This window comes from Pholcus phalangioides, unplaced genomic scaffold (assembly GCF_987345545.1).
Source record: "Pholcus phalangioides strain wild (caught in Gottingen) unplaced genomic scaffold, Ppha-v1.0 ptg000022l_1, whole genome shotgun sequence".
NCBI classification, from domain to species: Eukaryota; Metazoa; Arthropoda; class Arachnida; order Araneae; family Pholcidae; genus Pholcus; species Pholcus phalangioides.
The window spans coordinates 11,400,796-11,423,589 of NW_028301615.1; the positions used below are offsets into that span (position 1 = coordinate 11,400,796).

Genomic DNA, 22,794 nt, shown 5'->3' on the forward strand with positions numbered 1-22,794 from the left:
TTTTCTTTTAGAAATATATTTTTACATTCATTTTTTTGTTCGTTTCTTTCTTTTTCTGAAGTGGTGCAAAGCGGTTTCTCGCAGTTTTTGTCACACCATTTTCTCCCCCTCCCCTTATATTTGTTTCTTTAAATCAGAAGAACTTCGCGCGTGTGAAAAACATCTTCACTTTATTTACGCCGGTAAATACAGTCAAGAGTTTCGTGAGAATTTCACAGATCTGAATTAAAGATGCCACAAGTTAGTACCATGTCTTTATCGTAAAATATCTTGGAGTAATACTACAATATCTTTGAATACATGTTTTTCTATTCAAGTGATCGTCATTTACTTATTCGTTTGTCGTGGATCGCCCGTGTTTAGATTTATAATTAATTAATTCAATTGAATTTTAATTTTTCTAATTTGTAAATTACAGTAGATGGTACGTTTGTTCTAAATGAGGTTCATCTTTATTTTACGCACAGTAAATTGACGCAATCTAATGTGATTATTATAATTTCTTTCCAAAAATATATCTGCTATAGTAGTAGGCTAGAGAAAGGGTCTTCAAACCGAGAGGTTCCGAAGTTTTCAGGGAAAAACGTGAAACCTCCGGATTTTGGATGATCTTTATTTTTAAAGCACAACCTTTTCCAGAGAAAAGAAACTTTCAGAAAAATAAGGCAATAGCAAAAAGTTGCTCTAGAACTACGGGTAGGCAACCAAACTACACGACTACAAAATGAGTAATGGTGACTAATGACTAACTACAAAGTGATGAGCTGCAAAATGACGAACAACAAAATGACTTTTCCACTCGCGTCAAAAAACCGATTCCGATGCGAGCCCCTGATATGTTGTCTTCCCATGCGTTATCATCATGTCTACCCAAAAACTACTTTACGTTTTATCTTGTGATGGGATTTTATCCGAGTATATAACACCCTTTTAATTCAATTTCAAATATTTTCATAATTCATACATTTCCATAAACTTTATTGTAAGGATTTTCTTTAAAGAAAATTGTACAAAACATCGACCAAAATGGGTTCCTGATCGGCGAGTTTCCGACCTGCTATAGAGAGCGCAGCTTTGTGTGAAAAGGTCTCGTTCACAAAGGAGAATCTTTATTTTTATATTGAATGACTAATTCTTGAATCCACTGATTTTAGCGATAAGTTATTTTCAAAATTTTTCAGTTTCTCTTTCTATATCTCTGTGTAATTAATTCTTTTACTAATTATATTCAATGTGAATAAATGCAGACAGATCATGTTATGATCAACATACCAAAGTCACCATCAAGTCATCAGTTGAAACAGCAGTGTCGAAGCTCACCAGCCACAAGTCATAAAAGTCATCAATCCAACTGCCCATCAGTTCACAATGCCACTACCACCACCAATAAATCAAAGCCGCCAGCAACTCCAAGTAAGTGACATGTTGACTCTTTTTCGAGACTATAATTCCTCTAAATATGATCAAATAAAATGCCTGGGATATTGATAGTTTATTCAAACCTGTCAGTATTAGTAAATGAGAAAAAATATTTAACCGTTATATAGGCTTCCGGAATAGCAGGAGAAAAGCTGCTCTTAGTGCGGCTGAGTAAAAAATGCATGCGTGCGCCATCTATGCGTCATTTAAAGAATTTCATCTTGGAAGGAAAAAACTGTAATCATCCTTGGAGGACTGAGCACTCTACTACGCTGATCATCCTTGGATGATGGGAGCACACCGAGTTTAAACATTGATATATTGATGAACCGGTACACCCCACTTCAGATCTCCAAGAGGAGATTTCAAAAGCGCTCCAGGGCATGGATGCATCCGGAAGTCCAAAACACCTTTATTAAATTCTGAAGAGGTAGAAACGAAAAAGAGCGAACTCACAAATTTGCTCACATTAACATAAAAATTAAAAAAAAAGAAGAAAAGAATCGTGTTTGTGTAAGTCACAATAAATCATTTTGAATTGTCAATATATAAATCATGACAAATCATGAAGAATCGTCAATAAATAAATAGTATAAATATGTGGATGAATTATCATCAATCAATAAGATTTGTCAATGAAACGAAAAAAATTATATTATGATAATGTCGGTTTTCTGATATCTAAAAGAAAAATCTAACAAGACAGATTATACAAAATGATACGCACGTAATGAGGCGTTCTTCAAGGTTTATCCAAGAATCTGAATTTTTGAAATGTCAGCGATATCAATTAATGATTTGATGTGAGCATAAATGTTGTCATCATCAACAAAAGTAATTTTTCAAGTAGCTTTTTCGATACATAAAATGTTGCACACATTTGTTTTGGACTTTCTCATAACATGCTTCATTCAAAAATTCGATATTTAGATTCCATCAACGCCATCTTTTCACTCATTATTTTTCGAATGTTTCAGAGACCAGCGACACGAAGGAGACAAAAGATGAGAAGAGTTCTGACTTCTCCATCAGGTGGGAACTGCAACTATCTGCCCTAGTATTGGGTAAGCTAAAGTCATCCGATCATGATAACATTAACAATAGATATTTTTTTAGGTATCGGTAAATAGGTTGGAAATCATAGTGATACAAAATATGAGCAATAAAATTTAATGTACAGCTATTATTTTTTTCTGTTCTCTTATCAAAAGCCAAAAAAAAGAAGTTGTCAAAAGACATTTGAATGCTTAAAAGACATTTGATTTGAACAATCCAACATATTAGATTAAGTCCAATTTAGCTGCAAACTAGTCTGAAATTTATGTACACGTGTTCTGAAGGTGGGTTACTTAGCAAATCCCCCCCCCCCAAAGAGTTTATGGAACAACCTCTTTGAAAAAATAGGAAATTGAATTGATAGAAAATATTTTTGATACAGTCGACGCCGCTTACTGTAATCACAGGTAATGTTATCATTTGGGTATAATAATCACTTTCGCAATGTACGGAAAGGAACAATATCATACAAAGAGGAAAAATTCGTCAAATTTATCAAAACTTCGGTTTATGTTATCAATTATTTTTTTGTGGAAAGTTTTTTTCTTTTTGCTTATTTTGAAGCTAAGGTTTTGACTCATGTTTTCCCCTACAAGTTATTGTTGTCAATCTGCACGAGGTCAGAAGCCTTCCTGGTTCACAAAAATTTCCATAATCACAAAATTCCTAAAATTTCCACAATGTCCTGATCGGGCCGTAATAGACGCTGTGTTATCGCTTTCCTGTAGTGAAGGCACGTGTAAGGAAAAAAATGTCCGTTTCTTCACTTCATGGCATGTTTCTTTCAACTGTGACCACATTTAGAGTTTCTCGGCCGGAAGATTTTTACAAGTGAATCTATGGAACGTACCGTACGAATTACCGTAATTCGCGAAACACATTAGAGCAAACAGTTCCATTTCAACTTCTCCCCATAAAAAATGAAAAAAAGATTTTAGAGGGAGAAAATCTTGTTGGAGAAAAAATGAAAAAATAAATAAAAATATACGGCAAGGATTCAGTCTTCTGAAACCGGGGAGGAGGGGGGGGGGGGAGAAGATTATTATGGGAGTTTTCCCGTCGTTCGACAGAACGGGGCGCAGGTCATCTTACTGATTATCAGGTTTTTCGGATATAGTAATCAGTTGGTTTTTATTATCAGAAATCCTGAGTCCCAATGTGATCATATTAAGGGGCGTTCACCGTAAATTCATTTTAAAACAGTTAAACTCAGTGAAAACGACATTGAAGGGATCGAGAAATTTGTCACTATCAAGATACTCGAGGTGTGGTTATCAAGATACTCGTTGAAATACGTAGGTATATTATCGAATGATGAAAAAAAAAATTGCTATTTCACTCCAACATAAAATAAAGTTTGCACCATACCTTCAAGATAAGGTTTTTGCATACAGAGAGATGCAGAGAACATGTCTTTGAAATCCGAACTCTAACGACAAACAACGGAAACTGAACAATGATCGCCAAACGTGCCACGAATTTTTGTTGCTACAATTAGCAGTAGAAAATGCAGGACAATTTAGTGGACTGAAACTGTATGAATTTCCTATAAAAACACCATAAAGCCGCAACCAAAACTGCTGAGAAATGTTTCATTTCACACGAGGGCATTATATTTCTTTGAAGTTGAAGGTGATGTTCATTAACAATGGTAACTATGGCATAAGGAGGCACCTCCTCTTATTGACGTTGTATCCGATGTGTCGTGATAACCGAGTTTAACCGAAGTTCATAACTGGAATGAACTGAAATAATTTAAGTGTCAATATCATTGGCATGTAATCGAACTTAAGTATTCGAATGTTACGTATTTTATTTTATATTTTTTTATATTCTAGTATGCTTCGTTGTTGGCCTTGTCATACCGATATCCATGACCGTTATGGGTAAGAAATTTTATCTTGCACTAAAAATTATAATTACGTTATACATAAATGAATGTATGAACATTTTGTTTGAAAACGTTTCAACTAGGACCCCTGGACGAGCGTGAATCCAGCAATTTCCAATACGGGATCGGGCTTGAAAGAAATAAAGGCTGTATGGTAACCATATCAAGTATTTTACGAGACAGAACTATTTTTATTTCCGCATATTATTTTTTGCCGGCAGGCTCTTGGGGAAAGGCGATCGTCCCCCATCGTCTCTTCTGGATACGCACTTGCTCTGGAACAGTGATTTCCGACCGAGGGTGCGTGCAACCCCGGGATGTTAAAAATTGAATTTTTCGATTCCTAAAAAATATCAATCATACCAATATTTTGACTTGTGTTCGCAGAAATGTGTCATACGATTTATTTTTCGATTAGCGATCGTACTTGTTTTCCATTTTGGTTGAGAAAAAATGTCTTTACTTATATCAAAACTATTCCGTAGTTTGTTTACATTGGTACCTCGTGTTATTAGTATGTTGTGCTTACGTTTGATACTGTGGTGAACACACATGACACTCGGGGAAAACGTAAAAAAAAATCAGTCGTGTCAAAGAAACATTAAATTATAGTTGTTGTGGCTGGAGAGTTAAAAACTGTATTCAATGAATCTTTTTTTCCAAATGTTAAAGGATAGTAACTTTTTTTTTAGTTTCGCTTTGAATTAAAAAAAAAAGAAGCCAAAATTAAATGTTAGCCATTGCCGAAAAGACATTAAACAATAAGTAAAAGAATTCATAGAAATTAGTTATCTGATATTTAAGATAATCAATTACAGAAAAAAAACCCATGAATTTTCTTGAATATAAAAAACGTATATCGTATCCAAGGGGGGGTGCGGGAAGATAATTCGCCTTGCTCTGAGGGTGCGGGAAGGAAAAAAAAAGGTTGGAAACCACACTGCTCTCTAGGATGAGCACTTGCACCAGATGGCAGCACCAGTATGACTCGACACAAGCGTAACTCGGAAGACATAAATATGTTAGGGCCACGCATAAATACACGCACAACACATTCTTGCATGCACCAATTCGTTAGAAATTCCGCAGAGGAATGTCTACAACGTAACACGACACCAGTATAATTCTGAGAAAATAAATACGGTAGGGCCACACATATACACGAACACAACATTGGTGGCACGTGCCGATTCATTACAAACGTTTACGAGCTGCACGTACGGTTTAGTAATAGTAGTAATAGTTGGGTATCATAGTGGGGCTGTTAATGAGGTGAAAATTTTGGGGAAAATTCTTTCAATTCAGCATAGCCATTATCTACCCTATTAAAGAAATGGTCTGTTTGGGGCCCAGAGCATCTCTTTGTCCACAAGTCCATGATGTTATTAAGGCAACCTTGATAAGAGTAGAATAATTCATTGCAATGATTTTTCCCTAATATTTCTTGAAGGTGGAGTATACTTATTCAGCTGTCCACGCAACATAATGATCCCGATATTTCTGATCGTATGCGGGTCAGCTTTCTTGATTTCCGTGTTTGGTCTGAGGAAACTGAGCTCGCGCCGCATCACGGAGCAAGACCATCTCTGTTACAAAGCTGCACTAAGAACCAGCGTTCTCTTCCAAATGGCCTGGTTTGTCGCAGGTAAGTTCATATATAAATCTATATGGCTCTTTTTTTATCATATTTTAGGCTTTTTATCATTATTAACATTCCGGAACACTGAAAATGAATAAAAAAATTAAATGATTTCAAACTACCGTTTAAAGGCACGTATACATTAGCAGAGCACGTAAAGGCACGTATACATTAGCAGAGCGTGTAAAGGCACGTATACATTAGCAGAGCGTGTAAAGGCACGTATACACTGGCGCGCCGATCTTGCAAGGCACAACCCCCTGCAGCGGTTCTAATCCGTTCGTGGGTACACAAACTTCCTTTGTGTTCGTTGAAAAAATCGACTCCTGGTGGTCCGCTTCGAACAGCTAAAAAAAAGAATTAGTTCTTCAATTGAAAGCCGACGTAGATGAACCCGAAATTGCAAAACAACCACGGCTATACGTGTTTCGGAACTATATGAAGTTCCTTCATCAGCAGCAGAAACAAAGAAGAAAAACTCCTTATAGCGGGAGTTACTCGCTGTTGTAGATGAAATTTTTTTTTTTTGAATTCGACTCTTTCGTCTACAACAGCGAGTAACTCCCGCTATAAGGAGTTTTTCTTCTTTGTTTCTGCTGCTGATGAAGGAACTTCATATAGTTCCGAAACACGTATAGCCGTGGTTGTTTTGCAATTTTTGTTTCATCTATGTCGGCTTTCAATTATCTAACCCAAAAAGTAATTCATTTCCAATTAGTTCTTCGTTCGTGACACCGAACAAATCACTGAACAACCGATTGCGAATGCTTACATTATCTGATCCGTCCGCTAACGTGTACTCGCCTGTGTTACGAAATTGAAATTAAGCATCCAAAAAACAGTGATCGACGAAATTCTAGGACGGTTGTTTATAAATAATGTAATGGCAACATTAGGCAGTAAAGAAATTTTATTTGAACGTACAAGCAGAATTCTATTGCATGCCTTCGATGCAATCACCGGCTAAGTACTGCACTCTTTCCCAAACGTATGGGAGAACCGTTCAGTAGTGTGCGTAGGATTTTCCCAAGGAGTCTCATCATGGGGTTTCGTTTTCAATCTGGGCAAAAGGGGGGATCTCCCTTACGTATGTCGGTGGGACTGTTAGATTCTATCAGCAAAATTGTTTCTGTTGATCACAGAAACGAAGTTACCTATTGCGAAACTTCGTGCGCAAATGAATCCAAATGAATCCTAGTGCGAAATGAATCCAAATGAATCCTAGTGCGAAATGAATTCAACCGCATTGTTCCGAACTCACGAAATGAACTCACCGATCGTGCAACTATCCAATACTGTAACGCATCGCCATCGCAAGCTTCATACATTCTTGATAACATCTATGAAAAATTTTATAATGGGATCACCTAGATACTAGATCTATATACATGAGAGTACGGGGGTATGGAACAGCTTTGCAGTTCTGTGGGTATTCGTCTCCAGATTTATGTAGCAGATTTTGAGACTTCTCAATCGATTCAACAAACAATAAATGCAGAAAACTGACTGTAGAGGTGGTGGTTATTGGAGAGAAAATTCACGTTTGCATCTTCTGGGACTCGAACCACAGCCCTCTTACAGTCCGGGAGAATGCGCTACCACTACGCTAGAGAAACAATCAGAAATTTCGCCCTTAGAGCTTTTCGTGTGCGAGAAAACAGCCGATTGCTGTGATCGTCCGACAGTACGGTACCATTCAGCATATATACGCTCCAAGGAAGAAAATTACAGCCTAAAAATGGTCAAAAGCAAGTTAAGTTACCAATTAAAGACGAAAGAATTGTCCAGGCAACTAATTCACCAAAAAATGTACGTATATGTGTGACAAATATGTGAGATGAATATTATACAACTATATTTAATTACGAAATAGTCATAATTATCACAATACAGTTAACACTCGATATAACGACCCCTTCGAAAACAGACATTATATTTGGAGGGTCATTATATCGAAAGTAAAAGGTATATGATAGTCGTTCTATGAAAACATTTGGGACTTGTCCTACTAGGCGTTGTAACGGAATGGTCGCTATAACGTGGGGGGGGGGGGGGTCGTTATAATGATTGCCCACTGTATTACGTTTAAATCGTGAAAATATCTTAATTCTGAATTTCAACACTTTCAACCAAACCTCTTTGAGAGAAATAAGGGAAAAAGGGGGAAATTTCTTCAGCGATTTCAAATTCATTTGTAATGACTAGAGCCCGGATTATGTGCACTTAAAAATGCCAAAGTATACATAAAGAAACCAAAAATATGCACTAAAAAAATCTTGAAAAGTTAAAAATTCCGATTTATGTAACCAAAAATGAGAAAATGTATACATTAAAAAATCACCGTGAAAAAGAAAAAAAAAAGCAGGTATGTTTTTTTGCATATTTTCTATTTCTCAGTGCGCATATTTATTTATTTTTAATATTCCCACGTATATATATTATATTTTGAAACTACAGTATTACAAAAACATTGCTATTAATTCACTAAATTCCACCTGCGGAAAAAAAAAGCGATATGTTATGAAAATATTATAAGGAATATTTGAAAAATTATGGGAAAAAAAAAGTGTGATTGAGCTTAAATAAACCTTCAAAAATATGCACTTATTCTGAAAATGCTTTGATTTTATGCATTAATGCTAAAAAAAGGGGAAAAAAATGTGCAATCCGGGCTATACTAATGACATAAATTTGTTTTCTCATTTCAGGTTGCTTCTGGGTTTATGAAGCGTACGAGCCAAATTACATGGCTGAAACGCAGGAACATTATTGCAACAAATCTCTATATTTATTCGCTTTCTGGCTCCTGAACTCTATTCTCACTGTATTGGGAATCATTACGATAACGTTCGTTGCCTTCCTCGTTTGTGGGAGACAATCATCATCATCATCATCTCCGGCCTGCGTTTGATGGATAGAAAACGAGAAAAAGTTCACGTTTTGCGTAAAAAAAAAACAAACCAAATTTAGCACTCGTGCAGAGCACTACCTCCCCCCACCCCCTTTTTGAGAGCTGGAAATGTATCATTCTAAAGGATGGCAAGATCTTTTGAAATAAAGTTGCTTCTTTGTGGTGTCGTGATGAATTTTTTACAAGAAACTGTCGATTCTATTCTTTTATAAGGTTGCAAGACGAAAAAAAAAAACGGGGCACATATTTTTTAAAAGAGCTGCCAACTTGAAACGTAGATGTCAGCACCGAGATGCATAATCGTTAGGGTTACCAGTTCGGAAGACTGAGAAAGGAGGACGTCTGCGTATGCAGTCCGGGGCTAACGAAAGCTTTCTCGTTAACTCCGATGTAAGACGCCCTCATCCATAAGGGAAGATGTATATAAAAAGGTTCTACCCCGATGTAGAACTCCTTAACGCGTATATGAAGTCGTCTTACCCCAAAGCCGCTTGTAAGTTTTAGAGATTAACTCTTAATGCAGCTTTGTCTTACCCCGATGTAGAACCCAACTTTCTCAATAGATGGCGCTACTATTCCGGCCAAAAAAACCGGCCACAACCATAATTTTTCCCAACTCTAAAACTGAACCGCTAGAAATACTATAGTTCGTTTCAGGTTAACTTTGCAGTGAAAGGGAAGCTACGAGGGAACCGCATCACACGTTGCTATGACAACGAAAGCCGAAATAATTTTTTCTTTTTTCCCTGCAGATTTTGCCGCTGTGGTGGTCGAGTGGTTCTAGTGCCGGACTCATGATGCGAGGATCCGGGTTCGAACCCCACAGTGGTGGTCGGCTGAAGTTGGTTTTCTGTGGTTCCCATCTTCAAGGCGCAAATGCGAGCCGATCTCCCCGTTAAAAAGTCTCGCCACAGAGAGCAACAGTCCTACAACGGTAAATCATTCAACCATAACACTTCACTCATAGTTGGAAAAACTGGGGGCAGATGACAGCACTACACATAACAAGCATTACACAGAAACAAACTTTACGTCAGGTTGCACTACACGTACACGCACATTCCCGCATGTACCGATTCGTTGGGGGGTTCCGCGGGGGCGGGGGGGGGGTGCATGTGTGGTGTAGCAGTAGTAGGTAGGGCCTCCAAAACATGGCTCGGGGATCCATGATGTTCTTAAGTCAGCCACCTCGTTGGGCAATTTGCCTGTTGTGGCGTTGTATTTGTATTTTAACCAATGTATCGATGCGCGGTAGTGGTAAGGTATAGCTGATTCTCGCCAATCTCATTGCGAAAAATCTTTTTTTACGTATAATGGTGACCTAATTTAAAATTCTTTCATGAATAAAAATCGATTCAAAGAACAATATTTCTTCAGTATTTTTTTTCAATCATTAAAAAAATTGAAATATTCTGCATAAATGATCATCGTGAGCCTCCGATGTATGGGAACTATATTTTGCGGCGAAGGAATACACTCTCTACTTTTCTCTGCTCTGTAAAGTTAACCTGAAACGGACTATAGAAGCAGAAATACAAAAATTCTGGGAATTTTCGACGGCCAGTGGCGTCGGAGCCGGGGGTGCTGTGGGTGCTCGCCCACGGAAGTTTGTAGAACGGGTCCGAGCACCCACAGAATTGATTCAAAAATCGAAATTTCTTACATGAATCTCAAGACCGGCACCCACAGGTTCAAAACACTTCCGACGCCCCTATCGACGGCTATTGGTGACTATAATTAAATAAGACTTACCAGCTCTTGAAATGAAAACTTCAAACTCTTGTGAATATGGAATGTTAAAAATATAATAATAGTTCGTCTCTAATTAGCTACGCGTGCATTTTATTTCCCACATGCTATCCGTTCCCGTCCGTTTGGCCTAATTGCTCTGAATATGCAGTAGAACCTTTCGATAACGGACCATGAGACCAAAAATTTTGTCCATTAACGAGGAGTAACGCTATACAGGGTATTCCATGATTAAAAGACCCTATTTTAAAGTAGCCTACAGGCGAAACCAGTCATCAGAAAATTGTGAAATTTTGTGAAGGGCTTCATGAAGTGATGGGAATTATTTGTTTCAAGAGGAAAAATAATTGCAAATATCGCATTTAACTTTGAATACCTGTAGCAAACCCGTAAATTTATGTGATGTAACGTAGCAGCTGTTATAAAACTTGGAAACATTCGCGGAAATCTTGTTCCTCAATGTGTTTGCTGCTCATAATGACGATAAGTTTACGACATCGCGCTTCCTTGGTCAAATTGTTTTACCAAAACGGCAATTCCGCAGTAACTGCTCTACGGAAATATCGAACTTGGAAGAGGATTCGAACAGTCCCAAGGAATGTTAAAACCTTCGGAGTGTGATAACGAAATTTGAAACCACAGAATCGTTGGCTGTTCGTCCAGGAAGAGGAAGAAAACCCGTTTCTACAGACGCAATACAAGAGGTTTCGCTTCAGGTGGAAGACTCCGAGAGCGTCAAATACTCATAGTAGCACTAGTGTCAGGCGTAGGCGTTGGATATGCCCGTTCCACTGTTCATAAGATCATGAGACCATTCAAATATTACGTAAGCAGATTTTCAGCCATTTTTGACCCTCCCCTCTTGTCAGCAAAACACTGACCCCCGTCCCCTGTCAGCAAAATTTCATCAGCAGCTTCGAATATTTCATATCTTCAAAACAGGGGTGGTTGATGACGTAAGAAACCTTCAAACCCCCCTCGTCATCAAAAGTCGGCAAATCCGAAACCCCCCCCCCCCGCGATCCTGACGTTATACTTGAATGATCCCCATGCGGAATATCCTCCGATATTATCCGTACAAACTTTCACTTGTGCAGCGGTTGCTTCCGCCGCTGTGGTGGTCGAGTGGTCATAGTGACGGAGTCGCATTGCGAGGATCTGAGTTCAAGCCCCACCGTCGCCGCAGTGGTGGTCTGCTGAAGTTGGTTTTCTGCGGTTCCCAACTTCGAGGCGTGAATGCGACAAGCCGATCTCCCCGTTAAAAAGTCTCGCCGCAGAGAGCAACAGGCCTACAACTTTACAATTATTCATTCATTACACTTCACTCACTATGAGTTGAGGAAAAACTCATAGTCTAAAAAATTGATGGCAGCACTACACATAACAAGCATTACACAGAAACAAACTTCACGGAAAGTGAAGTCAAGTTCATTCTCACTGCAGTTTCTAGCTCGCGTTGAGGTCGATTCAGAATGGCCTTGGAATATCCTCTGGACAGACGAAGCGCATTTTCACTTGGATGGTGCAGTCAATGCTCACACCTGCCGAATTTGGGAACCAGAAAATCCACACGCTATCTTAGAGGTTCCGTTGCATTCACCAAGAGTGCCGGTATGGTGTGGATTTACTGCATCATTTATTCTCGGTCCCTACTTCTACGAGGAGTTACGTTCTACAGGTCCAGTGACATGTTCGATCACCGGAAAGTGATATGCATTGCTGTTACAGAACGAAATTGTTCCGGCTCTGCAAGCACGTTAGTGCCTTGCAGACACAATCTTTATGCAAGACGGAGCTCCTCCACACATTGCAGTGTATGTGTTAAGAACGTTTTTAAAACGCCTTTTACAGAAGAACGTGTTATCGGCTGGCACTTCCCTGATCTATGGCCTCCCCGATCCCCGGACCTTAATCCATGGGATTTTTGGCTTTGGGGGCATTTGAAACGCCTCGTAAGTCGTGCAATCCAAGAACTTTTCCTGACCTTAAAGGTAGCATTTCAAGCCACGTGCTGAACATTTCCCCGCACACACTTCGGTCAGTTGTAGAACATACCATCTTGCGATTTCACGTGGTATCTGAAAATGATGGCCATCATGTGGAACATGTTTTGTTGCAGTCACAATTGTAAAAGTGCTTAACAATTGTTAAAATTGTAAACATTTGCCTGAAAATGTCATTTTTTTAATAAAACGCCCTCTGGTGTCGACATGTGCAACTAATCCCCCCCCCCCGAAACAAATTCCCATCCCTTCATGAAGTCCTCCATAAAATTTCACAATTTTCTGATGACTGGTTTTGCCTGTAGGCTACTTCAAAATAGGGTCCTTTAATTATTGACGCCCTGTACAATGGAACATCGTTTATACATCTTTTCATTTATATGACATTTTTTCTCCTTTTTCTACTGCATTTTAATTACTGCGAAAGTGATACACCGGTAGGCTATGGATAACCACCAACCGTCTCGATAAAGAAACTTTGATAATATATTTCACTACATTTTTAATACCTTAAATACCTTAATACTAACCTCTCAAAATTTAGGAATTTTCTTCGCCCTGAATCAGCTGGCCCATCTCCTCTCATCTTCCTTTAAGATTGACCTTACTTCTCACCTTGATATCGCCACAGAATTTAATCGGGCTTTTTCGTCAGTTTCTTCCTCTTATCCCACTCCCTCTCAGTACAACTTTTCTGATTCATTATTCAACACTGTTCCTGTCTTCTCTAAAGCAGGCCTCTCTTCTGAACCTTTTAAAGAAACTAAAATCCCACTCCCCTGGCCCCGATAGGATCCCAAATAATATTCTCAAATTTTGTGCTGATGGAATTTTTGCTCTAACTACCTTTTAATTATCTCCAACGTCTCATTAAACTCATCTGACCGGAAAATTAATAAGATTATTCCAATTCATATAAATCACGTTCTCTTTCAAGTCAACTTAATTTAAGACCCGTCGCTATCACCTCTACTTGCTGGAAGATTTTTGAGCACATTATTGCCAAGGAAATCCGCTCACACCTTGATTCAATAAACTTCTTTTTTCTCAAATCAACACGTCTTTCGATCATCTTTATCAGTAACTACCCAATTAGCTCTTTTCATACATGATTTATCAAGCAGTATCCACAAAAACGTCCAAACTGATATAATTTTCCTGGATTTCTCTAAAGCTTTTGACAGGGTAACCCGCAATAAACTTCTACTTGAACTCCAAAACTTTGGCCTATGTGTTCAACTGCTTAAATGGTTAGAAGCCTTCCTTACCAACCGCAATAAGTTTGTCTCCTTCAAGGGCCAGAACTCCCCATTTCTCCAAGTTAAATCTGGTACTCCCCAGAGTTCGGTCCTCTCGCCATTATTGTTTTTGATATACATTAACGATCTCCCTAATTCCATCAATTGCCATATCAGACTCTTTGCAGATGATTGCGTCATTTACCAAACAGTGCACAACGAATCCGACCAAGCATCTCTCCAAAATAACCTCAATATTTTCTCTGAATGGTGCTCGTCCTGGCACAATTATCCTTAATTCTTCAAAAACAGTTTTTATGAAAATTATTCGCAAAAGACTTCCCCCTTGATTCTTCTTACACTATCAATAACTCCTTAATCACCGTTTAAGTTAATTAAGTTTCTAATTATAAATATCTGGGTGCAATTACTTTTGCCGACCTCCGTTGGAGTTGATTACGTCTTTCATAAGCGTCTCCAAAAACTCTTCGTCTGAACCTCAAAAACTCCACCCGTCTCATATCAGACATATCTGCTTCAAAACCTACATCCTTCCTATACTCTCATATGCCCGTGAAATCTGTGACCCCGTACTCTCTCCAACATAGACAAATTAGAATCTATTCAAAATAAATCCGCCGGCTTTATTCATAACTGTTGGTCATCCTCTGCTTCAGTCACTGAACTCAAGCGCCAACTCAATATGCAACCGCTTTTTACCCGTAGATATATCTCTCGATTATCTTTCCTTTTCAAAATCCTTCATGGCCATTTTCATATTGACAGCTCGAATTTTCTAACTCCACCTTCATACTTTTTAAAAAGAATTAACCATTCACAAAAATTGAAACCCATCTTTCCATCCACAGATTGTTTAAAATTTAGTTTCTTTCCTCGAACAATAACCGACTGGAACAACCTCCCGTCAAACATTATTGATTGTACAACAGTTTTTGATTTCCTTTGTAACATCAATCGTCTCTGTCAAATTTCGTCACCGCATTCCCTTGTATAGGCCCCGGCCAAGCGCAATATTGAATAAATAAATAAAAATCACTTTTTTTTACCGGCGATTATGTAATTCACAAATAAACTTAGAAAGTTTGATAAATATGAAAAATTTACAACATTTGTATGCTATTATAAGCTTTCATCTCTTCATTAAACCAATTAATTATTTTAACCCACATATGATATGTGCACCAAACATATTTTGTAATGAAAATTAAATTAAAATAAGTGTGAAGAAGAGATATTATAACAAAATTATCAGTCTTACTTGAAGATCGAAACGGATTGGTTAAATTGGGATTTTAACCAATCCGTGTCGATCGCTAATCCTTTAACCTGCGATTGTAGTTTAAACTTTGTCGGTGAATACGGCCATTATAATGTTATATTGTTTTATGTCAAGGTATCAACAAACAAAATCAACATTACCATACAAATTTACCACCATCCTAGAGCATTCAGTTAATTAAGTAATTGATGATTTTATCACAAAAATGTTAATCATGTATAAATTGATGATTTATCATATTTACCAACACGAGCTTGGGACATAATCTTGTTGAATGTGATAAATTCAGGATTTATGGCCAAAAGTTAATAAACGGAGTTTACCTGATTTTACTGTCCGTTAACGGGGAATGAAATACATTAAAGCGCTATTCTATGAAACCGGGAATCAGAAAAGTGTCCGTTCGGCGGCGGAGGTTCCACTTTATATCTTTCATTATCACTTCTCGGTCTTTTGGCTAAGATAAGTGTATATCTTTCATTTGAATTTCTATTTTCAAATAACTTACTTTCATTAATTAATTCTTTTTGATCAATTATTTTTATTATTAAATCTGAAATTCGGTCTGATAATTCGGAAATCATTTCCATTAATTTTAAATTTTCATCGATTATGAAATTGATTTCAATAAATTATTACTTGAAAAATTCTGAAATAACTTTTGACAATTCCTAAGTTATTCTTAATAATTCTGATTTCTATCAGTAGTTCTGCAATTATTGCTTTCAATAATTCTGTGACTATTTTTCCATTAATTGTAAATTTTCATTTATATCCTAAAATTATCTTTTTAAATAATTTTAAACTTATTTCAATTCGATTCAATCATTGATTCCATGATTAAATGCAGGAATGAAAAGCATTGCTACTATGCCAAACGCGCGTGAACGGATAGCACGCGAGAAATATAAAGCTTTCATAGCTAATTAGAGACGAACTATTATATTTTTAGCATTGCGTGTTTACAAGAGTTTGAAGTTTTCATTTCAAGAGGGCTCACAAGTCTTATTTTTCATCATATTTTTTAAAAAAAAATAATTTAAACAGACTCATCTACGTCCTATATATGGCGTCTTCCTTTATATTCTCGCTCAACTCGATTGTTTGGAATCAGCGCTGCCGGTCGTGACGTCGTCACTAATGCGCCCTATTAGAAAAAGTGTCAAAATATTGTATAGTACTCAGATATGCGTCATTCATGTTGCAAGAGGTTAAAGGGTTGTATATAGTTATAAAAAAATATTTTTTGTACAAGCACCGCGTTCAAAAACCCAATTAGAAAGTTGCTTAAGTGCGGATATAAACCGTTTTATCTCAGCATTTTTATATATATATATATATATAATGTTGTTTTCCCCAACTTTTCTGTTTTTTCAAAATTTAGATATATCTGAATATTGCGCTTACAAATGTGGAATTTTTTAGTTGTCATCAGGAGAGACAGGGGAAACAACTTTCTGATTGAGTATTTGAGCACAGGGTGTCTGTATAAAAAGTTAACATTTTTATTTTAGTAACTATACAACCCCTTGCAACATGAATAATATATATATATATCCAAGTACTACACGTTATTCGGATACTTTTTCTAAGTGGAAGTATGCCTCTAGGATTAGCGGTTCACCAGTAGAATGTCATATCCCATTTTCTATGCACCCTGTATGTATGAGAGAAAATGTTGAAGATAGTGCATTAAAAAGTGACGGCGCATTTTTGAATCGTGCCAAATTCACCGAACATGCTCCAACCATATAACTTGGCGTTTTTAAGATGATGGAAATGGTTTCCAAAAAATTCCTCAACTTTGTCACGAGGAACCGTGCACACACATCTTCGGCGATGTTCCTCACATATGTTTACAACAGATCGCAACCATACGCCAACAATGAACAACGATTATTTTTCAACCAAACAGAACCGCTGTTAATATGTACATATTTGGTGCTTTTTAACTGAGGGTATTTATTATCAGGCATTATGAATGTTGTTACACCCATTTTGTTTCTGAATTGAAGACATTGTCTGACTTTAATAAATTACCACCAGGGTTGTCTTAACGCACAGCCCTGGGGAAATAATTCAGGATTTTTTTCAGAAACACAAAGCATTAAATTGCCACTAAGATGGTTAAATGAGTCAAATCCTATAGAATTGTGCCTGTGTTATGTGTTTATTTATGTGGTGCTGTCGTGCAGCTTTCAAACTGGAAGTGATAAATTGGTAATACGTGTGCAATAAACATGTTTTTGTGGGGTTTTTCATTCACTGAATACGAAAATTGGAAAAATATATGAAAACATAGGGAGAAAAAGATGCCACAACAAAAAATGAACATTTAATTATCCAATCATGACTGTTTCATACAATAACGTATATAGCACTGAAAAACTGAACAGCAGATCACAGCTATTTTTTTTAGCTGCAACCCCCTTTAGACAAGATAATTTAGAAGATATCTATCTATGATGTCCACTTGGGAAGACAAATTTCAAACACTTTGATTTCATTTGGGACTCTTATTTTTTTTCATTGGAATTTTAGACACACACGAAGTAGTATTATCAAACCACACACACACAGATAACATATAAGGTTCTATAAAACAAACTAAAACCAAATAAAACATTTAAGTCTTATAACGATTTTCTATACTTTTAAAATCGAACAAAACTTCCATCTTACTGTAATGGAATATAGTTTATAAGTAAAAAATAAATACAATAATATGAAAAAAATCACCATTTTATCAAACATGAACGAGTAGAATAAGTGAAATTTTGCAATATAAAAGTTCATAACAAATAACTGTGAAAAACAAAAATGTTCTTTAAACGGTAAGTTCTTTTTTGAGCAATTATCAACTCAATCTGCTTTATGGTTCCGAAATTGAGCCAGAATTTCAAACCATGAAGGAAAATAAAAGATATTTCTAGATAAATTATAATCTGTGGCATTGTGTATAGGTGTTAAAATTTTATTGGAATGTTAAAAAATTCACTGGTAATTTTACAAATAATCTTATCTGTATCTTACATAACAAATAAATAAAACGATATGTAACAGCAATAAAATACAGCCACACTCAGTTATTCAATTCAATGAACCACAAAACTGTGTCAGTAAAAATGCGATTGAGGTTCTAAAGACAATAGTAATAGCGTAAATAAATATATATAATTGGATGATATCTTGAAGGGGCTAGGTTACCTTGATGTACATATTAAAAATATACAGAACTTGCACCGTCCTATACAGAGATGCAGACACATCTTCAAAATCTGAATTTGTGATCGAAACAATGTGTCTTTGGAATCTGACACATTCCTTCAACGAAGTCCCACTTGATGCGAAGATGAATTCAACAAAAAAATTCAACTGCCTCAATGGTAAATCAAACCACCATCCTCTCGCAATCTGGCTAGTTTGTTAGACCACTATGCTACAGAAGGAATGGACTTCTTTTCTCAGAGCTTATATATACTGAATGGGACCGCACATGACAGTCTGACCTAACTCAGCTAATAGCTCACATATACCAACATTTTGCCACCAAATGTCGACTTATCTGAAGATGATGTCACTCTTTGCTAATCTGACGTGAAGATGAATTCAGGAAATAGTGACATAATCTTCACACAACTGAATATTCTAGAAATAATTTCAAACAAAAAAAAAGGAGCAAAAACTATTGACAAATGAATGGGTTAAACTCAGTTAATAATTTCTATCTCCAGAGAGATATTAGTAGTTTGCCATGAATGTACAATATTCAATATTGGAAAAAAAAATCCACAACTTTTAGGAACTCTGCCAGATGTTTCTACGTACAAGTGGTTGGAAAATGAAATGACACAGGTTTTATATTCAGAGCGTCAAGCTACTCTATTTGAAAAAAAAAAGAAAAGAAGTCTGTGCCTCTATAGGAAATTCATTAAAGCTTACATTACATGAAAATTCAAGCATTTGCCATTTTCGCTGAAAAATATGGAAGACAGGATCTGTGCACATAACATGTTCCTGCATGTACCTATTTGTTGGAAAATCAGCCAAAGAATGTATGAGGTGCATGCACAGTTAAATTAATAGTAGTATAGTCATTAGCACACACTTGTATGGATTAGCAAACATTTCCTTCTGTGAAGGCCTGTCTCAGCATTAATATTCCAGCATTAGAATTCTCTTTCCTTGGTGTTTTTGTGGGCCAAGATAAATCATCTCTCTAATGACAGAATTAATTGCAAAAATCATGCAACAAATTTTGTTTTTAGATACAAATAGAAAAGCCAAACATTCTTTAGCATCATTTTGTTTTCCCTTTTGCGTTGTTTTTCTGAGAAACTAGATTATTGGAATAATATTTCATAATATATATATATATATTAAAAATCCTTGCACTTCATTGATGTTAAACGAGAAATTCATTGAAATTGTTCTATGCAGGAATCAGATTTAACCGCCACTTACTGATGTTATAACATAGATGTTGTGGCTATAGAGATTCTTATAACCAAGTTTGACTGTACTGTGCAATTGAATAACTACAAGGGGTGAAAAATACATGCATAAACAAAAATGTTGTACATAATACTTTTTTAGTCTTCGGTAGGAAAATAAAAACAGCAATCTAATAGGTATCCACTTGATTGCACTTCAATAAGACAGGAACATTTTTCGAAACATGAATATTAATGCAGTATTTGAAAGAGAAAGAAATGCAATCTACATTATTTGATCAAAATGACTAGAAAAAAAAAATAAAAGGAAAGCTTTCAAATGACTTTTTAATCTGTTGCAATTATATATAAAACATAATGCATATGTATACACTCGTAAAAAAAAAAGAAAAATTTATGAGAAGTTATAAGCAGCAGTTACATGTGTACATTATTTTCATAATAAATTAAAACTTTGATAAAATAAGTGACTGCTAATTTTAATAAAGTATTAAATTTATTTTCAGAATACCTACAGTACCATGATTGATAACATTCATACAAATATGAATTTCTTATATTTTTTCCATACTTGGTTCCCAAAGCTGAAAAATTGTAGTAGCCCTTAGTTAGGATGAACTGAAGAAATATTTAAAAAAATTTCATGTTGCCTTTCTCCCGTGTCAAAAAAAGGGAAACGTGATTTTGTAAATAAATTTGTGAAAATTCGTAAGTTTCTCATTTGTGAAAGAATTAAGTTTACCTACTATTTTTAACACTGCAATTTTGCATTTATTCTAATCAATTATGTATTAATGTAAAACAAAACTGGAAACTGTTTTATACCCACCAATAACAGATTTTCACAATCATGTTTATGTAAAAAAGGGTCACCACAATCATTTCAGCCTTAAAAACATCTGCATCCATTATTTTTGAATTTCCAGATGGTTTTGTTTTCTTTCACCTTCCTACTTTTAAACACAGAAAGTTGAATTTATAATCCCTTTTTATTCTTCTGAAATCATCAATATCCTTGTTTTCAGTGAAAGCATATGCATACACACATCCTGACATAACACAGCATGTATAACTAATAAAATCACGCACAGTCGAGCCCACTTATAATGAAAAAAAGAAAAAAGTGATATTGCAAAGTATCGGTTATAACAATTTTTTCTCTCTCTGTGAACCTGAAATACCAAATTAGTGTTAAAAATATTGCTTATAACGAATTGCAATATTTATCAATATCGGATATAACAGTTTTTTTGCAAGAAATTTTTTTATAGAATTAACTTCAGTAAAATCAGAAATTCTCTTTCAGAAACTAACCTAGAATAAAGCCACCACGTTGGGCAATTTGCCTGTTGTGGCGTTGTATTTGTATTTAAAAAGTATTACTATACTATCCTCGAGACAAACTATGGAAATGTGAAGTCAGTGCCATCTATAGCTGGATATCCCTAGATATAGATAGCTATATCTCCCTAGTTCTGCCAATTCTCAGAACTACTTGAATAGAGGTCAGTGTAACCACAGTTTCGTTTATGTAAGTTTTGTAAAACTTCAGTTTTGTAAAACTTCAAGACCATAGAAATGTCTGTAACAGTTCGATACACCACTTACAGTAGCAATAGTTTCTTCAGTTTCTGTCACCCATGTTCCCCCTTCCTTCAGTCAATGTTTATACGCAGCTCCCCTTAAGTCTAACAAAGAATCACTTCAAAGTACTGTACAAGCACACACCAATAAATTATCGCCTCTGACATATGTTCGTGATGCCCACTTTGAGAACTACTAACATATATGGGTCTAATATTTCACTCAAAAACCTATTGAATATCATTAATATTTATGACATGTGGGAATAATTCTTATTTTAATTGTAATTCAATTTTCAAGTCTATTTGAGGACCAACCCTAGCCTGTGGGCCATACGTTGTGAAATGCTGCTTCAAATATATTCCTATTATTAAACTGGTGTATTAATAATATATCAGTTATAACAAATATTGGATATTGCAAACAATTTTCCATTCCTGTGCAACTTCAGTATATCTGGGCTAGACTATGCAATAAAACTTTGGTTACTGGAAAACTAATAAAAAATTTCTGACCAATTAAAAAAACAGAAAAATCAGTAAAATTTGAAATGCTGTTCAGTACAAAATTATAATTTATTTTACTGATATATTCTAATATGAATTCTAATACAGTGGTAGTTAACTATCTTGATGTGCAGGTAATTAAAACTACAAGCAAAACATTTTTGCTAAACATGCTTCAACTTGCATGAAGATGTTTGACTTCAAAGCTTGGAATGTATAAGAAAACGCTTAAGCAATATGAATAAGTCCAAGCCAACAGCAATATTCGGGCAATACCTTGTACTGTATTTGTATCTCTTGTGAGCAAACTACTTTTGTTCTACATAGAAAATACTATACTGAACCCCTTGGTAACTGATTTTTATGCAAGAATTAGTACTTCAAGAATGTGGAATGAATTATTTTAAAGGAGGAACATAAAAAATATTTTAAGATACATTAAGACTTTTACGATACAAATATAGTAAAATTACATCGCTTTCTGGAACAAATCAAAGGTACCACTGTATTCTATTTATAAAGTAAAATCAAATTGGAAAATAGCCTATTGAGAAGCATCCTTAAAAATAAACATTTTAGTGCATAATTTCAAATGATTGATTTTCTTAACTTTCACTGATTCTTTATGGTTTTCTGCTTCTCTTCTTTGCATCAAGCTCAGATAATTAAAAAAAAAACAACTGTGACAGGAATGAAGAAAAGCTATGTTACACACAAATTAGCATGGAACAATACCTTTGAAAAGGTTGAATCACAAAATGCCATATTATTTTTAATACACTGTTCTTGGCCATCATAATGAAATATACAAATGAAAAAACTGATCCTATGCATTGTAAAAAAAAAAGAGTTTTACACAGTAAATTTGTGTCTTGAAACATAGATCTCAAAATATTGAGGAATAACTGCAAGTCTAAAAATATATTAATATATTGTCTTACCTTCTTAAATTAATATTTAAGGATATTAAGGATACTTTTAAAAAGTAAATCAAACCACAATGACCGACGGTAAATACAAAATATAACCTCTTTTTCTTTTTTT

General features: G+C 35.7%; 1 protein-coding gene across 1 annotated transcript; it reads left to right on the forward strand.

Annotated features, from left to right (window-relative positions):
* Positions 1 to 9,079, forward strand: LOC149069463 (transmembrane protein 272-like). Its single transcript, XM_089249530.1, has 6 exons — positions 1 to 240; positions 1,248 to 1,413; positions 2,397 to 2,483; positions 4,314 to 4,361; positions 5,817 to 6,011; positions 8,714 to 9,079. The coding sequence occupies exons 1-6, from the start codon at positions 232 to 234 to the stop codon at positions 8,914 to 8,916; spliced, it is 708 nt and encodes a 235-aa protein (XP_089105656.1). The 5' UTR covers positions 1 to 231; the 3' UTR covers positions 8,917 to 9,079.
* The last annotated feature ends 13,715 nt before the right edge of the window (positions 9,080 to 22,794 follow it).